General features: G+C 46.1%; 1 protein-coding gene across 1 annotated transcript in view; it reads left to right on the top strand.

Moving 5' to 3' along the window:
- Positions 1-23,309, top strand: part of LOC120944433 (UDP-glucuronosyltransferase 1A9-like) — a 46,404-nt gene that overhangs the window by 96 nt on the left and 22,999 nt on the right. The window contains exons 2-3 of the mRNA XM_040358493.1: positions 2,968-3,168; positions 3,235-3,294. Of these exons, the coding sequence (XP_040214427.1) occupies positions 2,968-3,168; positions 3,235-3,294 (261 nt within the window). The remainder of the gene's footprint in view (positions 1-2,967; positions 3,169-3,234; positions 3,295-23,309) is intronic.

The following is a 23,309-nucleotide window of genomic DNA, read 5'->3' as shown; positions in this document are numbered from 1 at the left end:
AGTGCATTCCTGGCAATGGTCAGTGCCTGTGTGCGGAATGTAGACATGTGCCATTTACAGTGTTTGAACTACTAGATCTATACATCAGGGCAAAGGTTTGAAATATGCCAATATCTGTAACCCATAGCATCTAATCTATGTATTTTTCAATGAAGTGACATCTGGTTACTATAGATTACTGCACTCTGCACAGCATCATGTACCCTTTAACCACGTAAGGACCGAGCCTCTTTCTGAGATTTTGGTGTTTACAAGTCAAAAACATTTTTTTGCTATAAAAAAAAAGAAGAAAATATATATGTGTGTGTGTGTATGTTTGTTTGTTTGTGGTTTCTAACACCCTAGAGAATAAAATGGCGGTCGTTGCAATACTTTTTGTCACACCATATTTGCGCAGCGGTTTTACAAGCGCACTTTTTTGGGGAAAGAAATTCACTTTATGTAATTAAAAAATAAGACAACAGTAAAGTTAGCCCAATTTTTTTTTATTTTTTTTATATTAATAAAGGACTCGTAGTCCTTCACTAGTTGGGGGGGGATTCACATTCTTAGATATCAGGGGTTCATGCTGGGACTTGTAGTCCTTCACTAGTTTGGGGGGGCACATCCTAATGCCGCGTACACACGACTGTTTTTCATGATGTGAAAAATGTCATTTTTTTTGTGTGGAAAAAAACGCGCATGCTCAGAAGCAAGTTATGAGATGGGAGCGCTCGCTCTGGTAAAACTAGCGTTTGTAATGGAGATAGCACATTCATCACGCTGTAACAGACTAAAAAAGCGCAAATCGTCTCTCACCAAACTTTTAATAACACAAAACCAGCAAAAGCAGCCCAAAGGGTGGCGCCATCCGAATGGAACCTCCCCTTTATAGTGCCGTCGTACGTGTTGTACGTCACCGCGCTTTGCTAGAGCATTTTTTTTTAACGGTCTTGTGTAGGCAAGGCCGGCTTATCAAGAACCGGTTCGAAAACAACGTCGCTTTTTCTAGACCATTAAAAATGGTCGTGTGTACGCGGCATTAGAGCTCAGGCATTAATGCTTGGACTTGTAGTCCCTCACTAGTTGGGGGGGTCAGGTCCTCAGCTGTGAGGGATTCTTACAGGGACTTGTTTGCACTTTAGTTCCTGGAGGCCATGGTGGTCTGAGTCCCCCACGGGCCCTGGAGGGCCACATTGTCCTCCCTGCCCCTCCCCCCACCTTTGTGATCATGGAAAAGCTTAGACTGTTTTCCTGGTTCATCACTTTGCCACTGCCAGCCCTCCCCTGGTCATTACTTTCTATGTAATCTTAACAGTGAGGCCGCCATCAGGCAGGACAGCCAGTACAGATGTAGGGGGCCCAAGAGTCTCCAGGGGCCCCATTAGACTCTCCTGGCACCTCCATCCTGATGTGTGCTGAACAAAGTCCAGAGCCCAGTGCAAGTTCCGACACTGAGCTCCGGTAACTAGCTGGCCTGAAGGGGGCGCCCCCGGACACCTTCCCCGTTTCTCCATCTCTTGCAGGATGACTGGGTACCGAAACACAGCGATAACACCTTTATGGAATCCTCCTCCCAGCACACCCCCCTTAATCCCTCCTCCCAGCACAACCCGCCTTAATTCCACCTCCCAGCACAACCCTCCCTTAATCCCTCCTCCCAGCACAACCCCCCTTTATCCCTCCTCCCAGCACAACCCGCCTTAATTCCACCTCCCAGCACAGATCTCCCCAATTACTTTTTCCAGGACAGATCCCACAAATCCTATCCATTCCCTCCCCCCAGCACAAATCCTATCCAATCCCTCCCCCCAGCACAAATCCTATCCAATCCCTCCCCCCAGCACAAATCCTTTCCACTCCCTCATCCCAACACAACCCCTCAATCTTTCCTCCCAGCACAAATCCCCCCCCCCCCCAAAATAAATAAAATCTACTTGCAGCATAAATCCACACCATAATTCATCCTTCCAGCACAACCCCCCCCCAATCTTTCCTCCTAGCACAAATCCCCCCAATTACTTCTTCTAGGACCGATTCCACCAATTCTTCCTCCCAGCACAGGTCCCCCCAATCCTTTCTAGCACAAATCCCCCCCCCCCCCCCAAAAAAAATAAATAAAACCTCCTTGCAGCATAAATCCCCCTCCAATCCCTCCTTCGACCACAAATTCCCCCAGTCCTTTCTAGCACAACCCCCCCCCCCCCCCCAAAAAAAATATAACCTCCTTGCAGCACAAATCCCCCCACCCCTCCTTCCAGCACAAACACCTCCTTACAGCACAATAGCCCCCCCCCAATCCCTCCCTCCAGCACAAATCCTTTCCAATCCCTAATCCCAGCACACCCCCCAATCTTTCCTCCCAGCACAAGTCCCCCAATTACTTCTTCTAGGACCAATACCACCAATTCTTCCTCCCAGCACAAATCCCCCCAATCCTTTCTAGCACAAATTCTCCCCATCCCTCCTTTTAGCACAAATTCCCTCCGTCCCTCCTTTTAGCACAAATGCCCCCCTGTCCCTCCTCTTATCCCACCCCCCCCCCCCCCCCCAGTGGAATTCCACTGTACTGAGAATTATACCCAGCATACAGGACAAGAGAAGTGGTACTGTGCAGGGTCCATACATACAGAATAAGAACAGATACTGAGAATTCTACCCAGCACACCCAGCCATTTAAATTACCATATTACAGTTTAATTATATGTAAAATCTATACAATGATATAACATTTATTTGGCTACACCGTTACATGACCAAGGTATTCCCAGTCAGTTTCCAGGCCTGAAAAGTGTCAGTTGGTATGAGGTGTGTGATGTCACAGTGGGCTGAAGTTGTTTTAAATCATTCCTGCTCTGGGAGCTGAGCGAGTCACATTATAAGATTGTGTTTCCTGCGATTATTAGCATTTTTATTTAAATATATTTCCATTATCATATTATTATTGTATATATTACTATTAATATTAAACATTTTTTTTTTGTTCAGGTACACCAGCATAAAGATGCCCCGACCTTCTCGACGCCGGTCAGGTGGAAGGCGACACCAGGAGGGAGGAGCGGAGCCGATCGCCCACCGGACGAGAGGACGGCTTCGGAGGCAACGAGAGGATGCCGCCAGGGATCAGCAGCCAGCGCCTCCGAGACCATCGGCAATGGAGCAGCGTACCTGTTCCATTTGCCTGTGTGGGTATAGTGAGGAGGACTCTTATCAGTTAAGCTGTACTCACAGATATCATTTTTCTTGTATTTACAGTTGGCTTCAAGAGTCCCCGGGCCCGACTTGTCCCTTGTGCCGGGCATTGATTCCAGTTTGGTATGTACGTCAACGTGAAGACGGTAGTGTGTATATTATTTAACGTGCAGACGGTGTGCACATTGATGGTCTCCTGGTGATTGATGCAAATGGATCCCCCATCCCGCTTTCCCAGGTTGTACAATGTTCTCTTTCAGATCCCCTGAAAACATCATGGGGTACAGGGGGTCCCCGACTTACGAACGCCCGACTTACGAACAATTCCTACTTACGAATGGGACGCTGCGGGGACTATCTGCCGTTTTGCGCATGCGCGGCTAGACGGAACCTCGGAAAACATCGTAAAATGTCAGAAATTTTCAGAATTGCCATTCTGCGCATGCACGGCCTTTCAAAGGAACATCGGAAAATGTCGGAAATGTTCGTAATTGCCGTTCTGCGCATGCACGGCCTGACTTATGAACATTTCCAACTTAAGAACAAAGCGAAAGTCCCTAACGCGTTCGTAAGTCGGGCACCCCCTGTAATGTATTATACCAGTGATGGCGAACCTTGGCACCCCAGATGTTTTGGAACTACTTTTGCCATGATGCTCAATTACACTGCAGAGTGCATGAGCATCATGGGAAATGTAGTTCCAAAACATCTGGGGTGCCAAAGTTCTCCATCACTGTATTATACCAATGTGTATATTTATACGTCAGACTATTACTACAGAAAAGGAGTCGCTTTACCTTGATTGAGCTACTACCTCTCAGGTGAGTACTACAGAAATGTAGTCACTTTACCTTGATTGAGGTAATACCTCTCAGGTGATCACTCCAGGCAACTAATACAGAAAGGAGTCACTTTACCTTGATTGAGCTACTGCCTCTCAGGTGAGTACTACAGAAATGTAGTCACTTTACCTTGATTGAGGTAATACCTCTCAGGTGATCACTCCAGGCAACTAATACAGAAAAGGAGTCGCTTTACCTTGATTGAGCTACTACCTCTCAGGTGAGTACTACAGAAATGTAGTCCCTTTACCTTGATTGAGGTAATACCTCTCAGGTGATCACTCCAGGCAACTAATACAGAAAGGAGTCACTTTACCTTGATTGAGGTAATACCTCTCAGGTGAATGCTACAGAAATGTAGTCACTTTACCTTGATTGAGGTAATACCTCTCAGGTGAACACTCCAGGCAACTAATACAGAAAGGAGTCACTTTACCTTGATTGAGGTAATACCTCTCAGGTGAATTCTACAGAAATGTAGTCACTTTACCTTGATTGAGGTAATACCTCTCAGGTGAACACTCCAGGCAACTAATACAGAAAAGGAGTCGCTTTACCTTGATTGAGCTACTGCCTCTCAGGTGAGTACTACAGAAATGTAGTCACTTTACCTTGATTGAGGTAATACCTCTCAGGTGAATGCTACAGAAATGTAGTCACTTTACCTTGATTGAGGTAATACCTCTCAGGTGAACACTCCAGGCTATTATTACATTAACATCAATGGATCCACCTGGATGTCTCCAGGCAAACTAGGGCCCTGCGAGGGCTCGTGCGACCTCTCCTCAAAGTAGTTCGTAAAGCTGAAGCTATTTGTCGCTGGGGTCACCCTTTTCATTTAAGTGTGCGGAAGCAGGGCTCTGACTTCGGTCTTCGATCCCCAGACCAACTACCAGAGCTGTTCAACTTCCTAGACAAGCCTGCTATCAGCATCCCCAATTAACATGACTATCTGCTCACCCATGAGGCACTCGCCTCTCCCATACCCAGACCACAGCGGATCAGGCGACTATGACACACACTGGACAACATACAATGACTGGCATGCACTGACCTACACTAACAGAGGACGTCCAGATGTACATAAACTGACCGCTCCATGCTTTAGAGAGATAAACACAGACAGACAATCAAATTAGGAGAGAGTAGATTGCACACACAGATTATAGGATGAGGCCTACTACAAACATACATCCAACATTAGAAAAAGGATGACTAGCATCCAGTAGGGTAGCTTAGTGTAGTTAGTGTAGGTCCTGCCCTAGAAGAGTCTACCTTGTCGTGGTGGGCAGGCTTGGAATCTCTTGGTCAAAAGTGTGACAGCTAATGGGCGAGACGATCACTAGATCTTCACTTCTGGCCAACTGATGTTACCAAAGGACTCTTGGTTTAATCAGAGTATATATAATTGGAAAAGAAAAACATTTGTATAGGTCCATAATTATACTTTCATAAACACACAATAAAAATGTGTTATATAAATGTGTTATATTTGCTTCCTCTTTTATTTAATCTTTTCATGACCGGGGGGTCATTACCTCTTGGATGCACAGGCCACATTTGCTGGAAGGGGCTCTATGGCTACTTCTTCCACTTCTGCTGTGTGTAGGGATGTGTAATAGGTGTTTATGCATTAACGTGTATCCTAACCATGTATATATGTATGTACTGACAAGCCACTTATGTGACAGTAGTGACAACAAGGTCCTCTCAAGGGTCTTCTAGCTTCACCCCAAGAACAGGTGGGCACCCAATCAGGATTGGCGAATTCTGCAGGAAGGACACTATGGGGACGACAGGCCTGTCTTTGTCTTCTTCTTGGTGGCAGCCGGACACTACTTGTGCTTGCCACCTCGCCAGCTTGAACTGCACTTATGGGACTTGCCACGTCACCAAGTGTTACTGCAGTGCTGGATGTACGACCAGGATGTACTAGGCCGCTGGTGCTTGCCAGTTTACCAGAAGGATAAGGGCGCTAGTACTTCTCTGCTCCATACGAGAGCCCTGCGGTTCTTGCACCTCAACAGCAGAAGAATGGGGTCGGGTACGCCTGACCTTGGCAGGGACCTCAACTTCAACGTCCAAGCTATCTATCATGGAGCCGCTGTCATCTACAGGATCGTATTCTGGGCCTGAATCTGACAGATGAGTGACCTCCTCTTCACTATCTGTCATGCTCAGAAACGTGTAGGCCTCTTCACTAGTGTACCTTTGATTTGCCACTTTGGGCTCTAAATTTACTGGTACAACTAGTGAGATTCACAGGTAAAAAAGCACCTGACTGTCAGCGACTGAGTCAAGCGCTACAAAAAAAAATGTTCGCGAACGCAGGGATCAGGCCTGACTGCAAACGCTGCAGTTATGTGTTTAGTGTTTTGTAAGTGACAGTGATCGATTGATACTCCACTTGGGTGGGCTGGGCGGAGGGGCAAAACGTAGGTGCTAGCAGGTATCTGGGCTGATCCCGCCAACGCTGCGTTTTTGAGAACCCTAAACTGCTGGGGACGCTAGTATAGATCTGATCAGATCAGATATTGATCTGTTCAGATACTATACCACTAAAGGAGGTGTATGGTGCGTGCGTGGGTGTTAGCACTACTGGCACTAATCTGATGCTGCCTGGGGCGTCGCAGACCCTATCTGACACTAAACCTAACTGATTTCACCCGCCAGGCGATCAGGGGTAAAATCCTTTATTGGGTAATATATGACGGATGCCCTGACGCTATAAAAAGCAAACTAACTAACCAGCGTCATCCGTAACACTTTTACAGTGATCACTGGTGAAAGGGTTAACTAGGGGGCAATCAGGAAGTTAAAGCCTTTATTAGGTAATATATGGGGGTACCTGAAACTATATAAAAACCTGGTGGTGAACCTAAATACGGCAGTCAGACACTGGCAACAGGGGGTGAAAGGGTTTCCTGGGGGGTGATCAAGGGGTTAAACCTTTATTAGGTGGGTACCCTGCAACTAAAGGGGCCTAAGACTTACTGCCCTGACATTTTTTAGGCTGCTTTCACATTGGGCAGCGGAGGTGCGGTGATGGTATAGCCGCGCTATTTTTAGCACCACGATACAGTCGTATTTACCGCGATATTCGGGCGCTAGCGGTGAGGTTTTAACCCCCGCTAGCGGCCGAAAAAGGGTTAATACCGCCCGCATTGCGGGCGGTATTACCGCGGTTTCCCATTGATTTCAATGGGAAGGCGCGGTATAGGAGCGGTAAACACCCCGCTCATATACCGCTCCAAAGATGCGGCTAGCAGGACTTTTGGAGCGGTCCTGCTAGCGCACCGCTTCAGTGTGAAAGCCTTCGGGCTTTCACATTGAAGCCTGCAGGGCATGATTTTTTCATGCGGTATAGCAGCACTATTTTTAGCGCTGTACCGCATGAAAAACGCCTCACTGTGAAAGGGGTCTTACAGTCACAAATAACACTGCATGCAGTGATCAGTAAAAAAAATGGCCACTGCAATCAGTGACACTGTGTCTCGGGGTGCAGGGGTTGATTTGTGTGCCTATGTGTCCTGGTGTCAATGTAGTGTTAGCGCACTTACTTGATGTCTTCTCTACTTGGCGCTCCAGATGAAAAGACCACCGCAAAGAGAGATGACATCACTTCCTCTGCTTCTGTTTACATTTACAGAAGCAGAGCAAGCTTCTCATTCGCCTGGGGCGATCGTGAGGGGGTGGCCACAAATCGATGGCCACCCCCTCATCACGGAGGGATTCCGACTGCCGTGGGCACTGGGGAGGGGGGGCTCGACCGAGCTCTCCACCCGCTGGGAGGCTAGGGACGTACGGGTACGCCCATCTGCCTGCCTGTGCTATTCTGATGACGTATATCGTCGTGAGGCGGTCGGCAACTGGTTAAAGTGGTTCTAAAGTCTTAAAGTAATTGTGAAGGTTTTTTTTAATTTAATAACAAACGTCTCTATACTTACCTGCTCTGTGCAACAGAATTGCACAAAGCGCTGGTGAACCTCCTTTTTTTGGGTCCCTGTCAGCGCTCCTGGTCCCTCCTCTCTGTCCAGTGCCCCCTTAGGAAGCCGCTTCCCATGGGGGCACTCGTGCGTGCTCGCACCCGAGCCCCGCTGCTGCGTCCACTAACACTGTTGGTCCTTTTCTGACTACATCCAAACAATGGATGGAAATCTCCCTAAGATATACAGGAGTCAGACAGAGGGATAGAGGCAACGCTGTATCTTGGCCTAGGCCAGGCATGCCCAAAGTATGTCCCGGGGGCCAATTGCGGCCCCCGTTCCAGTTTAATGCAGCCCCCCTGGTAATTTGGATATATACTGGGCCAGATTCTCAAAAGAGATACGACGGTGTATCTCAAGATACACCGTCGTATCTCTGTTTTTGGCCCCGGGTATCTATGCGTCTGATTCCTAGAATCATTTACGCATAGATACGGCATAGATCCGACAGGTGTAAGTCACTTACACCGTCGGATCTTAGATGTAATTCCACGCTGGCCGCTAGATGGCGTTAACGACGATTTCTCATTTGTCTATGCAAATGAGCCTGATACGCCGATTCCCGAACGTTTTTGTGCCGCCTCGTCGTCGTTTACGTCGTTTCCATAAGCGTAAACTTGCCCCCTGAGGGGAAAGTTTATGAAGGTCCGTCGTATGCCATGTTAAGTATGGCGTCAGGTCAGCGTCGTCTTTTTCCGTCGTTTTACTAAGTCGTTCGCGAATAGGACTTTACGTCAATGACGCTCAAGTCGGCTTCATTGACGTTTTCCGTCGTGAGCTGGAGCATGCGCACTGGGCTATTTTTACGGCCGGCGCATGCGCAGTTCGATCGGGCCGGGCCATTTACACTACGCCGCCGCAAATTACGGAGCAAGTGCTTAAGGAATACGGCACTTGCTCCACTAAGTTGTGGCGGCATAGTGTAAATAGCTTACGCCGGAATCTACGTGAATCTGGCCCACTGTATTTATCGGCGCTGCCTCGGAGGGGAGGGAACGAGTGCTGTCAAATTACATACAGGAGAATCTCCTGTTTACTCGGTGGCATCTGTAATAGGAAGTCCGGTCTCCTGGGCTGCCATTGCATGACTCCTCTGTCTATCATAGGAGGCGGGACATTGTATTAAAAAGGCTGCTGTGTAAACAGGAGATTCTCCTGTATGTAAATCTGTTGGTGCTCATCCCGCCCCCTCCCTGTCCCCTCCAAAGCAGCAGATAGACATCGATCAGGCTGCATTCATGGCAGTGGAGAGGCTGCATTCGGGCAATGGTGAGGCTGCAGATGGGCATTGATTAGGCTGCATTGATAGGCAATGACCCTTTTGCTTCACAGTTCTTTTATTTACATTTTTTTCCTGAAACTTCCCTCCCAAAGTTAAGGTGCGTATTATACGCCGATAAATACGGTATATCCAAATAACACGCCCAAGCTCATCTCTTCAGCACACAGCCACAAAGGCAAGAGAATTCTTGTTGGACCGTGTATTCGTGGACCAAATTTTAATAGTTCAAAGAATGTCAGGCAAAATGTTCGGCCCTTGCGCATGTTTACTTCATCAAATCTGGCCCTCTTTGAAAAAAGTTTGGACACCGCTGGCCTAGGCCAACAAGTCCCAGGCCTAGGGCAGCACTTTGCAGGGGGCAGCATGAAAAGAGTCCCCGACGGCTTGTGAGGTGGACTGGGCCGCAAGACAAATCAGTCTGGTACCCCCATAAGGCGGCCGCACTGCTGCCAGTATGATAGGAATGGTGCAGACACAAGGGACACTGACATGGTCACCTATACCTGGCAGGTAGGTAGTAGGACTCTCCTGCAATCCTTTTCTTGTGTCAGTTGTACATATTAAGGAATCTTAATTTTATTTCTGTTGATTGCTGATGAGAAAAATAAACAGATGAATTTATTTGTTCCTACCCCCAATCCTTCCTTTGCTCACTGCCTGGACCACATACCTCCATCACTGTGCCACATGTTTTCTGCTGCACCCCTGGCATGGTTATATCCTCTTAGTCCTCCATACATTTTGCAGAAATTTGTGCTTAAAGTAGAACTATAGGCAACCCTTTTTTTCCCATTTTGAGTAAGGAATGGTTATAGCCCCTGTTAATTTTTTTTTTTGCGATCCGTTCATTTCCTGCCCCATAGCCAAACAGGAAGTGAGAGGAAATCTCTGCAGAATAAGGGAACCCCCCCCCCCCCCCCAAGGCCATCAGATCTAGTGTCCCCACTGGAAAATTGCAGGGCAGGTCTTAAACAGGAAGGGGTGTGACCTTGACAGGAAGGGGTGAATCCTATTTAAATTAGGGGTTGCACGAGTTTAGTCAGGCCCAGGACAGCACAAAACCGAAATACACCACTGTACTTACCTGCTCTGTGCAATGATGTTGCACAGAGCGGCCTTGATCTCCCTCTTCTGCTCCCCTTTTGCTCTGTGTGCCACCATAGGAAGCTGCCTGATATGGTTGCACACTTGTGGGCTTACTCCGAGGCTGGGTTGTGTGTGCCCATAGACACACACAGTGCAGTTTGACCCTGCCTCTTGCACCCCCTCACAGGATTTGATTGACAGCAGCAGAGGATGCAGCTACTGAGAATTTTGTTACCTCAATGCAGGGAATGCATTAAGGTAAAACATGTCTTGCCTTTGCAACCACTTTCAGTTGTTCTTTTAGAGGATTTTTAATGCAGTGCAATAATCACTTTATATTGCAAGTTACGTCATTTTAGTTTGATTGCTTTACATGCATAAAGCAACAGGCAGAGGAATTCATCAATGAACCTAGAAGAAAGCTTGCCTGACTCCTGAAGAAGGTTGATGTTGTTTTTCTTTTCATTTGGCAGATAATCAAGTGAATACTCCATTCACAGTGTTTTTAAAGTACCATAAGACATTTATCTATGCGGAACACTAAAGCCCTGTACACACGGGCCAGAATCTCATCGTTGTTTTTCCCGACGAGATTCTTGGCAAGAATCTCTTGCCGCCCGAGTGTACAGACCCTCCTTTCAAAATAACCGAGGTTCTTTTGAAAGACAAGAACACGGTGACGTCATCACGTACGACGAGCATGCTCTCGTCACATTTGATGCCGTCGCCGCCATCTTGCTGCACCCCACTTATGCCTAGGAAGCTACCGCGCATGCGTCAAAGTCATTTCGAGCATGCACGGGTTTCCACGGCGACAGGTAAGTATACACACTCTCGGGTTTCTCGGCAGGAAAACACTGCCAAGAATCACGGCGAGAAAATAGAGAGCAGGTCCTGTATTTTTCTAGTTGAGATTTTAGGCAGTTTTCTTGACGAGAAACCAGAAAGCCTCATACACACGCTCGGTATACTCGGCAAGAAAGCTCTGCCAGCAGTTTTCTTGCTCGTTCTTGCCGGGAAAACCGAGCGCGTGTACGAGGCTTTACTCTTGGATGGGTTTGCTCTTCCCTTTCTCAATACAGAGTTGGGATTTCTGGTCAGGAATTTATTGGAATTCAAGGTACTGGTAGTTGCCATTACTTCAAGGATCATAACCTGAATCTGTCGTTATAACTAAAACAATATTTCTTCCCTGCAATTATGGAAAACATTCAAAGTATTTTTTTTAAAGGTACCATTTTTGTATCTATTAAAATGTAGTTTAATATCTCAGCTGCAACATTTGCTTTTAACCACATTGTAAAGGGATAAATAATAATGCGCAACCTAAAAATCGCATTTACCAGCGACTCTTGTGATACAATGTGAATGGGTAAGAATTATCGTTTAAATTAAACCATATAAATAAAGGTGATATCAATAACCTCTAAAAAATGAAGATGAAAAAAATATATGAATGAATGACTGAAAAAAATATTAAAAATAAACAACAATGTCACTTTAAATCCTCAGCATTCGTGGTGAATGATTATTCGAGTCCACATAGGCACAAAAAGTTATAAAAAGTGAAATTGGGTGAATAGTGACAACTTGGAAATCCAAAGATGTACCGAAACAATAATGGAAGTCCATAAAGTGTAGCACTATAGCAAATAGACTGCAGATATTCAATCACAAAACATGGGAGCAAGAGTGTGTATCTTCAGATCTAGACGCTTCTTTCACATAAGGTAGATAAGTGGCCACTTACCAGAACACATGGACCCCTATTACAGGGATCATGTCAGCTCAGCACATGAGGAATGGTTCATCGGGCTCCAAGCGTGGAAATCAATCCCCAACCGAGACAGATCTTTGCTCGTTTTCCAAGGAACACCAAGAGATGAATCCCCCGTATCAATTGAATCCTTGGTGCACCTGCACCGTCTCCTCTCAGGACAGCAGAGGGGGCATTCAGTAAGCATTGAGTATGGTAGTAAAGAAGAGATAAAACTTCATGGTGCAGTATGAAAAAGTTGGTACCCTTTATTTTGAATTGTGCGGGTTCCTGACATCCAAAATTAAAATAACAGAATCTAAAAAAACAAACTTCCAGTGTCGGCTCACGCCCGACCAGCTGGAGAGTGATAACGTCACTGGGTGGAGCTAAGGATTTTTTACGTCATCACTCTCCACGCTTGGAGCCCGATGAACCATTCCTCATGTGCTGAGCTGACATGATCTCTGTAATAGGGGTCCATCTATTCTGGTAAGCGACCACTTATCTACCTTATGTGAAAGAAGCGTCTAGATCTGAAGATACACACTCTTGCTCCCATGTTTTGTGATTGAATATCTGCAGTCTATTTGCTATAGTGCTACACTTTATGGACTTCCATTTTTGTTTCGGTACTTCTTTGGATTTCCAAGTTGTCACTATTCACCCAATTTCACTTTTTATAACTTTTTGTGCCTATGTGGACTCGGAATAATCATTCACCACGAATGCTGAGGGTTTAAAGTGACATTGTTGTTTATTTTTAATATTTTTTTATATTTTTTTCAGTCATTCATTCATATATTTTTTTCATCTTCATTTTTTAGAGGTTATTGATATCACCTTTATTTATATGGTTTAATTTAAACCAAAATGTCTCACCCATTCACATTGTATCACAAGAGTCGCTGGTAAATGCGATTTTTAGGTTGCGCATTTTTATTTATCTCTTTACATATCACCTTAGTTCACTATTCGAACTATTATTTAATTGCAGCACCTTGTCATATTTTTATGTCACGTTTAATTTGTGACCTTAATTAGAACACAAACCTGTGGTTTTTGTGTTAAACCGTTGCACTTTGCGGCACCAATCAACACTTTCCTTTTTAAATTTTGGGGATAGCGCGGATCAACTCCATTTACATTTAACCACATTGTCTGTGATGAAAAATACAAATAACTAAAACAGAATCTGTTAACAAGAACTGAGCACTTGGATATGCAACGGTTTACTAATTCTATAAAATGACATGGTTTTACAGAGTCTGTTAGTATCATGTTTAACCACTTAAAGCGGAGGTTCACTCAAAAATCAACTTTCTGCCATTAGATCCAGCATACTGCTGACATCTGCAGTATGCTGGGGTTTTTTTTTGTACTTATCGTTTTATCAGCCGTTGTTATCCGGCTCCGAGCGGGGATTTCTGTGGGGAATAGGCGTTCCTAAGCCAAGCGGAGTTGATTGACGGGCTGCTAAAGCATGTCACGCCTTCCGAAAATACCCGAAGTGTTTACGGCGCTATACGGCGCCTGCGCCTGCCGTGTAGAGCTGACTGCGCAGGCGCCGTCAACACCCGAGTGTCACTTCGGGTATTTTCGGAAGGCGTGACGCGCTTTAGCAGCCCGTTAATCAACTCCGCTTGGCTTAGGAACGCCTATACCCGGAAGGAATCCCCGCTCGGAGCCGGATAACAACGGCTGATAAAACGATAAGTACAAAAAAAAAAAAAAAACAGCATACTGCAGATGTCAGCAGTATGCTGGATCTAATGGCAGAAAGTTGATTTTTGGGTGAACCTCCGCTTTAAGGACCGCCGCCTGTAGATATACGTCCACAGAATGGCACGGCTGGACAGATGGACGTATCGGCACGTCCTGTACATCTACCCGGTCGCGGGCGCGCGCCCTCGACCCAGTCCGAAGCTTTGGGACCGTGGGACCCGCGGACCCGATCGCCGCTGGGGTCCCGCGATCGGTCCCTGGAACTGAAGAACGGGGAGAGCCGCGTGTAAACACCGCTTCCCCATGCTTCACTGTGGCGGCTGCATCGATTGTGTCATCCCCTTTATGGGGAGACACAATCGATGCTGTCACTCCTACAGCCACACCCCCCTACAGTTGTAAACACACACTAGGTGAAACATAACTCCTTCAGCGCCCCTTGTGGTTAACTCCCAAACTGCAACTGTCATTTCCACAATAAAGAATGCATTTTAAATGCATTTTTTGCTGTGAAAATGACAATGGTCCCAAAAATGTGTCAAAATTGTGCGAAGTGTCCGCCATAATGTCGCAGTCACGAAAAAAATCGCTGATCGCCGCCATTAGTAGTAAAAAAATAATAATTAATAAAAATGCTATAAAACTATCCCCTATTTTGTAAACGCTATAAATTTTGCGCAAACCAACCGATAAACGCTTATTGCGATTTTTTTTTTTACCAAAAATATGTATAAGAATACGTATCGGCCTAAACTGAGGAAAAAAGTATTTTTTTATATATTTTTGGGGGATATTTATTATAGCAAAAAGTAAAAAATATTGCATTTTTTTCAAAATTGTCGCTCTATTTTTGTTTATAGCGCAAAAAATAAAAACCGCAGAGGTGATCAAATACCACCAAAAGAAAGCTCCATTTGTGGGAAAAAAAGGACGCCAATTTTGTTTGAGAGCCACGTCGCACGGCCGCGCAATTGTCAGTTAAAGCGACGCAGTGCTGAATCGCAAAAACTGTCCGGGTCCTTTAGCTGCCTAAAGGTCCGGGTCTTAAGTGGTTAAAGGAGTTGTAAAGGTCCATTTTTTATTTTCTAAATAGGTTCCTTCAAGCTAGTGCATTGTTGGTTGACTTACATTTTCCTTCGATTTCCCTTCTCAGGCCCCATACACACCATAGAATCTATCCGCAGATAAATCCCATCAAATGGGTTTCTGCGGATAGATTCTATGGTGTGTACACTCCGTCGGATATTTATCCGCAGATAAATCTCCCCTGGGATGGATTTCCAGCAGATGGATATTTGCTGACATGCTCAACAAATCCATCTGCTGGAATCCATCCCAACGGATGGATCCGCTCGTCTGTACAGACTCACCGGATCCATCCGTCCAAAGGGATTCCCCGCACGCGTCGTAATGATTTGACGCATGCGTGGAATTCCTTATATGACAGCGTCGCGCCCGTCGCCGCGTCATAATCGCGGCGACGGCGCGACGCGTCATCGCCAGAGGAATTCCGCGCGGATTTCAATGCGATGGTGTGTACACGCCATCGCATAGAAATCTGCTGAAATCCTCGAGAGGATTTATCCGCGGATACGGTCCGCTGGACCGTATCCGCGGATAAATCCTCTCGTGTGTATGGGGCCTAAATGTTTTTTTTCTTTGTCTGAATTTCTCACTTCCTGTTCCTCCTCAGTAGGGATGAGCCGAACATACCCGGGTTCGGTTCGCACCAGAACGTTCGAACAGACCGCGGGTTCGCGCGAACATTTAGAACCCCATTGAAGTCTATGGGACTCGAACGTTCGAATTCAAAAACGCTCATTTTAAAGACCAATATTCAATTTAATGTTGGAAAACGTCTTTCAGAACCCGGGTCTTGCCCCAGGGAACATGTATCAATGGAAAAAAAAGTTTTAAAAACTGTTGTTTTTCTGGAGCAGCGATTTTAATGATGCTTAAAGCGGGGGTTCACCCGCACATGACACTTTTTAGCCTTAGATTCCTGCTCGTTGTGTCTAGGGGAATCGGCTAGTTGTTTTAAAATATGATCCGTACTTACCGTTTACGAGATGCATCTTCTCCGTCGCTTCCGGGTATGGGCTGCGGGACTGGGCGTTCCTATTTTGATTGACAGTCTTCCGAGAGGCTTCCGACGGTCGCATCCATCGCGTCACGATTTTCCGAAAGAAGCCGAACGTCGGTGCGCAGGCGCAGTATAGAGCCGCACCGACGTTCGGCTTCTTTCGGCTACTAGTGACGCGATTGATGCGATCATAGGAAGCCTCTCGGAAGACTGTCAATCAAGAAGGAACGCCCGCTCCCGAAGACCCATACCCGGAAGCGACGGAGAAGATGCATCTCGAAAACGGTAAGTACTGCTCATATTTTAAAACAACTAGCCGATTCCCCTAGACAAAACGAGCAGGAATCTAAGGGGAAAAGAGAAAAAAACATATAATTGGGTGAACTCCCGCTTTAAAGTGAAAAAAAAAATGAAAAATTCCTTTAACCACTTCCCTACCGGCCCATAGTAAAATGACGTCCACAAAGAACTTCTGCCGTTCAGAGTGGACGTCATGTGACGTCCTGGGCTTTCCGGGTGGTTATCTGAATGATGCCTGCAGCTAGAGGCATCATTCAGATATCCTTCTAAACTGCCGGCGATTCTGCACAACGTAAGAATGATCATAGCGGCGGTTCCGCCGCTAGATCGTTCTTACAGGCGGCGGGAGGGGACATCCCCCCCCCTCCCGCCGCCATCCGGTGCTTCTCCGGGCTCTCCCGTGCCATCGGGGGCCCGGAGAACGAATCGTCCGGCGCTCGCAGGAAGCATAGAGATGACTGGTGACCAGATGGTCACCAGTCATCTCTATGACCGTCGGAGGACCCGGGCGCGATGTGATGACGTCACGCCCGGGTCCCCGTAAGTAAACAAAGCCGCGATTGCGGCTGCTAAGCAACCACAAGCATGAGATCGGTGAATTTTTTTTCACCGATTTCATGCTTTCCAGCCTGGAGGAGAGATGTGGGGTCTTATTGACCCCGCATCTCTCCATAAAGAGTACCTGTCACACACATTCCTATTACAAGGGATGTTTACATTCCTTGTAATAGGAATAAAAGTGATAAAAAAAAAAAAAAAATTAAAAAAAAAAGTGTAAAAAAAGAAATAAATATATAAAAAGAAATAAAAATTAATTTTTTTAACGCCCCTGTCCCCGGTAGCTTGCGCGCAGAAGCGAACGCACACGCAAGTCCCGCCGACATATGTAAACGCCGTTTAAACCACATATGTGAGGTATCGCCGCGTGCGTTAGAGTGCCGGCAACAATTCTAGCACTAGATCTCCTCTGTAAATCTAAACTGGTAACCTGTAAAAAATTTCAAATCGTTGCCTATGGAGATTTTTAAGTACCGAAGTTTGGCGCCATTCCATGAGTGTGCGCAATTTTAAAGCGTGACATGTTAGGTATCTATTTACTCGGTGTAACATCATATTTCATATTTTACAAAAAAATTGGGCTAACTTTACTGTTTTTAAATTTTTTTAATTCATGAAACAATTTTTTTCCCAAAAAAAGGCGTTTGAAAAATTATTGCGCAAATACCGTGCAAGATAAAAGGTTTCAATGACCGTCGTTTTATTCCCTAGGGTGTCTGCTAAAAAAACATATATAATGTTTGGGGGTTCTGCGTAATTTTCTAGCAAAAAAATTATGATTTGTACATGTAGGAGAGAAGTGCCAGAATAGGCCTGGTATGGAAGTGTGTATAACTGCCCGGTATGGAAGAGGTTAAATATCACACCTGCTGGGTGTCTATAGTAGTGGCACGTGTTCAGGGCTGGTGCAAGGATTTTTGACACCCTAGACGAAACCTTATTTTGCCGCCCCCCTTGCTCCCCTGACTCCACCCCCTTTGTGCTTGCCCTGACCTTTTTAATGGCTGCTCAAAAACAAAATAAAAATACCTTCAAAGTTGCTGTTTTCTCCACAAACCAAACTTCTCCTGCAATCCTCACTCCCAGCACTCTGCCATCCTGCTCCCAGCAATCCTCACTTCCAGCACCCTGCCATTCCTGCTCCCAGCAATCCTCACTCCCAGCACCCTGCCATTCCTGCTCCCAGCAATCCTCACTTCCGGCACCCTGCCATTCCTGCTCCCAGCAATCCTCACTTCCAGCACCCTGCCATTCCTGCTCCCAGCAAGCCTCCCTTCCAGCACCCTGCCATTCCTGCTCCCAGCAATCCTCACTCCCAGCACCCTGCCATCCTGCTCCCAGCAATCCTCACTTCCAGCACCCTGCCATTCCTGCTCCCAGCAATCCTCACTTCCAGCACCCTGCCATTCCTGCTCCCAGCAATCCTCAGTTCCAGCACCCTGCCATTCCTGCTCCCAGCAATCCTCCCTTCCAGCACCCTGCCATTCCTGCCCCCAGCAATCCTCCCTTCCAGCACCCTGCCATCCTGCTCCTAGCAATCCTCACTTCCAGCACCCTGCCATTCCTGCTCCCAGCAATCCTCACTTCCAGCACCCTGCCATTCCTGCTCCCAGCAATCCTCACTTCCAGCACCCTGCCATTCCTGCTCCCAGCAATCCTCACTTCCAGCACTCTGCCATTCCTGTTCCCAGCAATCCTCACTTCCAGCACCCTGCCATCCTGCTCCCAGCAATCCTCACTTCCAGCACCCTGCCATCCTGCTCCTAGCAATCCTCACTTCCAGCACCCTGCCATTCCTGCTCCCAGCAATCCTCACTTCCAGCACCCTGCCATTCCTGCTCCCAGCAATCCTCACTTCCAGCACCCTGCCATTCCTGCTCCCAGCAATCCTCACTTCCAGCACCCTGCCATTCCTGCTCCCAGCAATCCTCACTTCCAGCACCCTGCCATTCCTGCTCCCAGCAATCCTCACTTCCAGCACCCTGCCATTCCTGCTCCCAGCAATCCTCACTTCCATTACCATGCCATCCTGCTCCCAGCGATCCTCACTTCCAGCACCCCGCCATTCCTGCTCCCAGCAATCCTCACTTCCAGCACCCTGCCATTCCTGCTCCCAGCAATCCTCCCTTCCAGCACCCTGCCATTCCTGCTCCCAGCAATCCTCACTCCCAGCACCCTGCCATTCCTGCTCCCAGCAATCCTCCCTTCCAGCACCCTGCCATTCCTGCTCCCAGCAATCCTCCCTTCCAGCACCCTGTCATTCCTGCTCCCAGCACCCTGCCATTCCTGCTCCCAGCAATCCTCACTTCCAGCACTCTGCCATTCCTGCTCCCAGCAATCCTCACTTCCAGCACTCTGCCATTCCTGCTCCCAGCAATCCTCACTTCCAGCACCCTGCCATTCCTGCTCCCAGCAATCCTCACTTCCAGCACCCTGCCATCCTGCTCCCAATATCCTGCCATCACTTAGCCCAGCCTGCCACATCTGTGACATGTGACAGCTAATGCGTTTAGTTGCTATTAAACAGCACACGCGCAGTAAGAGCGTCTGTGTTTATGTGCAATTAAATAGCAAACGTGCACTTACAGTAAATGCGCTTACATGCGATTACACAGCAAACGTGCACTTACAGTAAATACGCTTACGTGCGATTACACAGCAAACTTGCACTTACAGTAAATGCGCTTACGTGTGAGTACACAGCAAACTTGCACTTACAGTAAATGCGCTTACATGTGAGTACACAGCAAACTTGCACTGAAAGCAAATGCGCTTAGGTGCAAATAAGCAGGACAATTGCAGTAACACCCAGTACGTTTAGGTGTAAACTACACAGCACACAGCCACAGGCAATACAACACGTTAGAGCACTGCAGCTATGCACAATCTCCTGCCTGACAAATACTAAGAGCAGATCTAGCTATGCTATAGTGTATAAATATATGTACAACTCCTAGGGATGTATATATATTCTCTACACACTGTAATAAAGCTAAACTGACTACCCTGCTCTATCTAGCTAGCTAAAAAGACAATCTCTCTGTCTCTCTGACTGCTCTCTTTAACAAGCCGAAACACACTACACGAGGCCGCCCGGAAGGCGGCCTTTTATAGTGTGGGGCGTGTGCTAAAGCCCTGAGCCATAATTGGCCAAAGCACCCAGGCTTTGGCCAATTATGGCTCTTAGTTTTTTGGGCACTGTGATTGGCCAAGCATGCAGGGTCATGGTGCATGCTTGGCCAATCATCAGCACGCAACGCCGCAGTGAATTATGGGCCGACGCGTGTCACTCGAATTTGGCGCGAACGACCCGTTTTGTTCGATATTCGACGAACGATCGAACAGGCAATGTTCGAGTCGAACATACGTTCGTATCGAACGCAAAGCTCATCCCTACTCCTCAGTAAGCTGTTCTGGCTGACTAACCCCCATGGATGACGGGGGCAAGCTTACTGGAGGAGAAACAGGAAGTGAGAAATTCAGATAAAGAAAAAAAACATTTAGAAGAGAAATCGAAGGTTTACAACCCCTTTAAGTCTTAAAATCATAAAGTCATTTAAGAATGATAAAGCATACATTTTAATTCTAGTTTCTAGAAGTCACAGCAAATATTGATTGTATGGCTTGTGAATCATAAAGCTATATTTTCGATATTGGATGCTTCCCTCCTTCCCCTTCATTTTCTTGTCAAATTAGTTGTATAACATTTTAACAAGTTATACAAGCAGATTCAGATTCAACAAGATGGAGGTAACATCATAAAGTATGGTTATGAAGATAGCTTCAATATACAGAATAATATAACGTATATCTTACACTTAAAAGGTAGACATAGTGATTTGGAAAATATGTTCTTTAACCACTTGAGATCCGCGCTATGGTCGAAAGACGTCCACAGCGCGGCTCTCAAGTGCCGAGTGGACGTCTTTAGGCTCCATTCACATCTCCGCGACAAGCATAACTTTTGCGCAAACCAGTCGCTTATTGCGATTTTTTTTTTTACAAAATTACGTATCGGCCTTAACTGAGAAAATTTTTTTTTTTTTTTTTTTAAAATTGGGATATTTATTATAGCAACAAGTAAAAAAAATATATATATATATATATATATATATATATATATATATATATATATATATATATCGCTCTTTTTTTGTTTATAGCGCAAAAAATAAAAACCGCAGAGGTGATCAAATACCACCAAAATAAAGCTCTATTTGTGGGGAAAAAAGGACGTCAATTTTGTTTGGGAGGCACGTCGCACGACCGCGCAAATGTCAGTTAAAGCGACGCAGTGCCGGAAGCTGAAATTTCGCCTGGGAACGAAGGGGGTTTATGTGCCCAGTAAGCAAGTGGTTAAAAGATTTGGGGAGCATCAAAATTCAGTATTGTAAAGGAAACAAATTAAATGTAACCAAGAAATGATCAAGCTTCAAAAGTAGTGTAAAGCATATACATGGAAAATGCAATGAAATATCTGTCTAATATATGGAGCCCCTTCATTTTCTTTAGAAGAAGATCCATGATATTCACATAAAGAAAGTGAATATTTCTGTTTTTGTGTGACAATATCATATCAATAAAATGATGTGTCTATGCAAGATTCAGTTGATTTGTGCACCAATACTATGGGGAAACTATAAAATGATCCTTTGTTGTGGGACTGTGCCCGCACAGCAAGGGATAATTGCTTGTTTAAAGTGGAGGTTCACCCAAATAACATTTTTATCAGAGCAACTTCTTTAGACTTGTAACATGTACAGTTCGCAATTTTTTTTCTTTTTTAGGCTGTACATACCGTATAATGTATATTTCCAATCTGGCTTCCAGGTACTTCTCCCCGCGGGAGTAGGCGTTTCTATTCTGAGGAGGCATGTCATCTGGGAGGACGCCCAGATGATTAACGTCTTTCAGCAAAAAGTTCCCCCCGGCAGTTAAGGCCCCGCCCCCCTGTATTGCGTAGGCGTGTCCGAGTCATGGCGTTTCCGAAAGAAGCCGAACATGCAGAGCTGCTAGTCGGCTCTTTATGGCGCCTGCGGCTCTACGGCGCCTGCGCCGTATAGAGCCGACTAGCAGCTCTGCATGTTTGGCTTCTTTCAGAAATGCTGTGACTCGGACGCGCCTATGCAATATGGGGGGCGGGGCCTAAAGAAGCCTTAAGAAGTTGCTCTGATAAAAATGTTATTTGGGTGAACCTCCGCTTTAAGGGACACAAAAAAAACAGATTTTTTTTGCTTTATTTACTGGGCTTTAAAGTATAACAAAACTTTTTTCTAGTGAGGGGAGACAGTTTTTTCTACTGCTACCTGTGTCCCCATTGGGGAGCGTTATCTTTTCTATTTATCATATTTACCATTATCACTGAAAGGTAAAGTAAAAGAAAATACATAATGTTTGGTTGTTACCAGAACAGGAATAGAGGCAAAATCATCCAAGAAGGGCACTAGTTCAGGTGACCCTGGTGACAACCAAGGATTTCCTCTCTTTTGTGGGATTTCCTCTCACTTCCTGTTTTGGCTGTGGTACAGGAAGTGAGGGAAAATCCCCCAATGGGACACAGATGGCAAATACGGGTATAAGCCTCCCTTACTTTATTTAAAGTGGATGTAAACCCCCAAAAAAAAGAGTTAATCCAGCGCTGAGCAATCCTCTTTTAAAGCGGATGTTCCGCCCCAAAAAAATATTAAAAGCCAGCAGCTACAAATACTGCAGCTGCTGACTTTTAACATTAGGACACTTACCTGTCCTGGAGTCCAGCGCCGTCCGCAGCAGAGGACGAGTGATCGCTCGTCACCCTGCTGCTCCCCCCTCCATCCACGCTGAGGGAACCAGGAAGTGAAGCGCTCCGGCTTCACTGCCCGGTTCCCTACGGCGCATTCGCAATTCGCGCTGCGCCCGCCGATTGGCTCCCGCTATGTGCTGGGAGCCGAGTGTTCCCAGCACACCGGGGGGGCGACGGGATGTTACGCAATGCCCGTCTTTTGCCTGTGAATGCCGGGCCGGAAGTGGGTGCAAATACCTGTTTTAGATAGGTATCTGCACCCCCCTCCCCCTGAAAGGTGTCAAATGTGACACCGGAGGGGGGAGGGTGCCGATCAGCGGGACTCCACTTTAGGGTGGAGAACCGCTTTAATGTTCAGTGAAAATTAACAGAATTCCAGATAAAAACTTGCCAAATTATAAACTCCGTTTCTCTGTTCTTGCTTTGTGTTACAGGTTATTTACATATCTAGAGCTTGGACATGTTTATCATATGTTATGTTATGTTTATCATAATATGAGGTGATCCAAAGTTCATTGTATATTACCAGGATATGTAAATAACCTGTAACACAAAGCAAGAACAGAGAAACAGACTTTATAATTTGGCAAGTTTTTATCTGGAATTCTGTTAATTTTCACTGAACATTAAAAGAGGATTGCTCAGAGCTGGATTAACTCTGTGTGGCAAGACTGGGCACAGATGATAGGAAATCTTATACTCTACATTGTGACATAAAAAAAAAAAAAAACTTTTTTT

Source organism: Rana temporaria, chromosome 6 (assembly GCF_905171775.1).
Source record: "Rana temporaria chromosome 6, aRanTem1.1, whole genome shotgun sequence".
NCBI classification, from domain to species: Eukaryota; Metazoa; Chordata; class Amphibia; order Anura; family Ranidae; genus Rana; species Rana temporaria.
The sequence above is the reverse complement of the archived record's forward strand: the minus strand, read 5'-3'. Positions and strand labels throughout refer to the sequence as shown.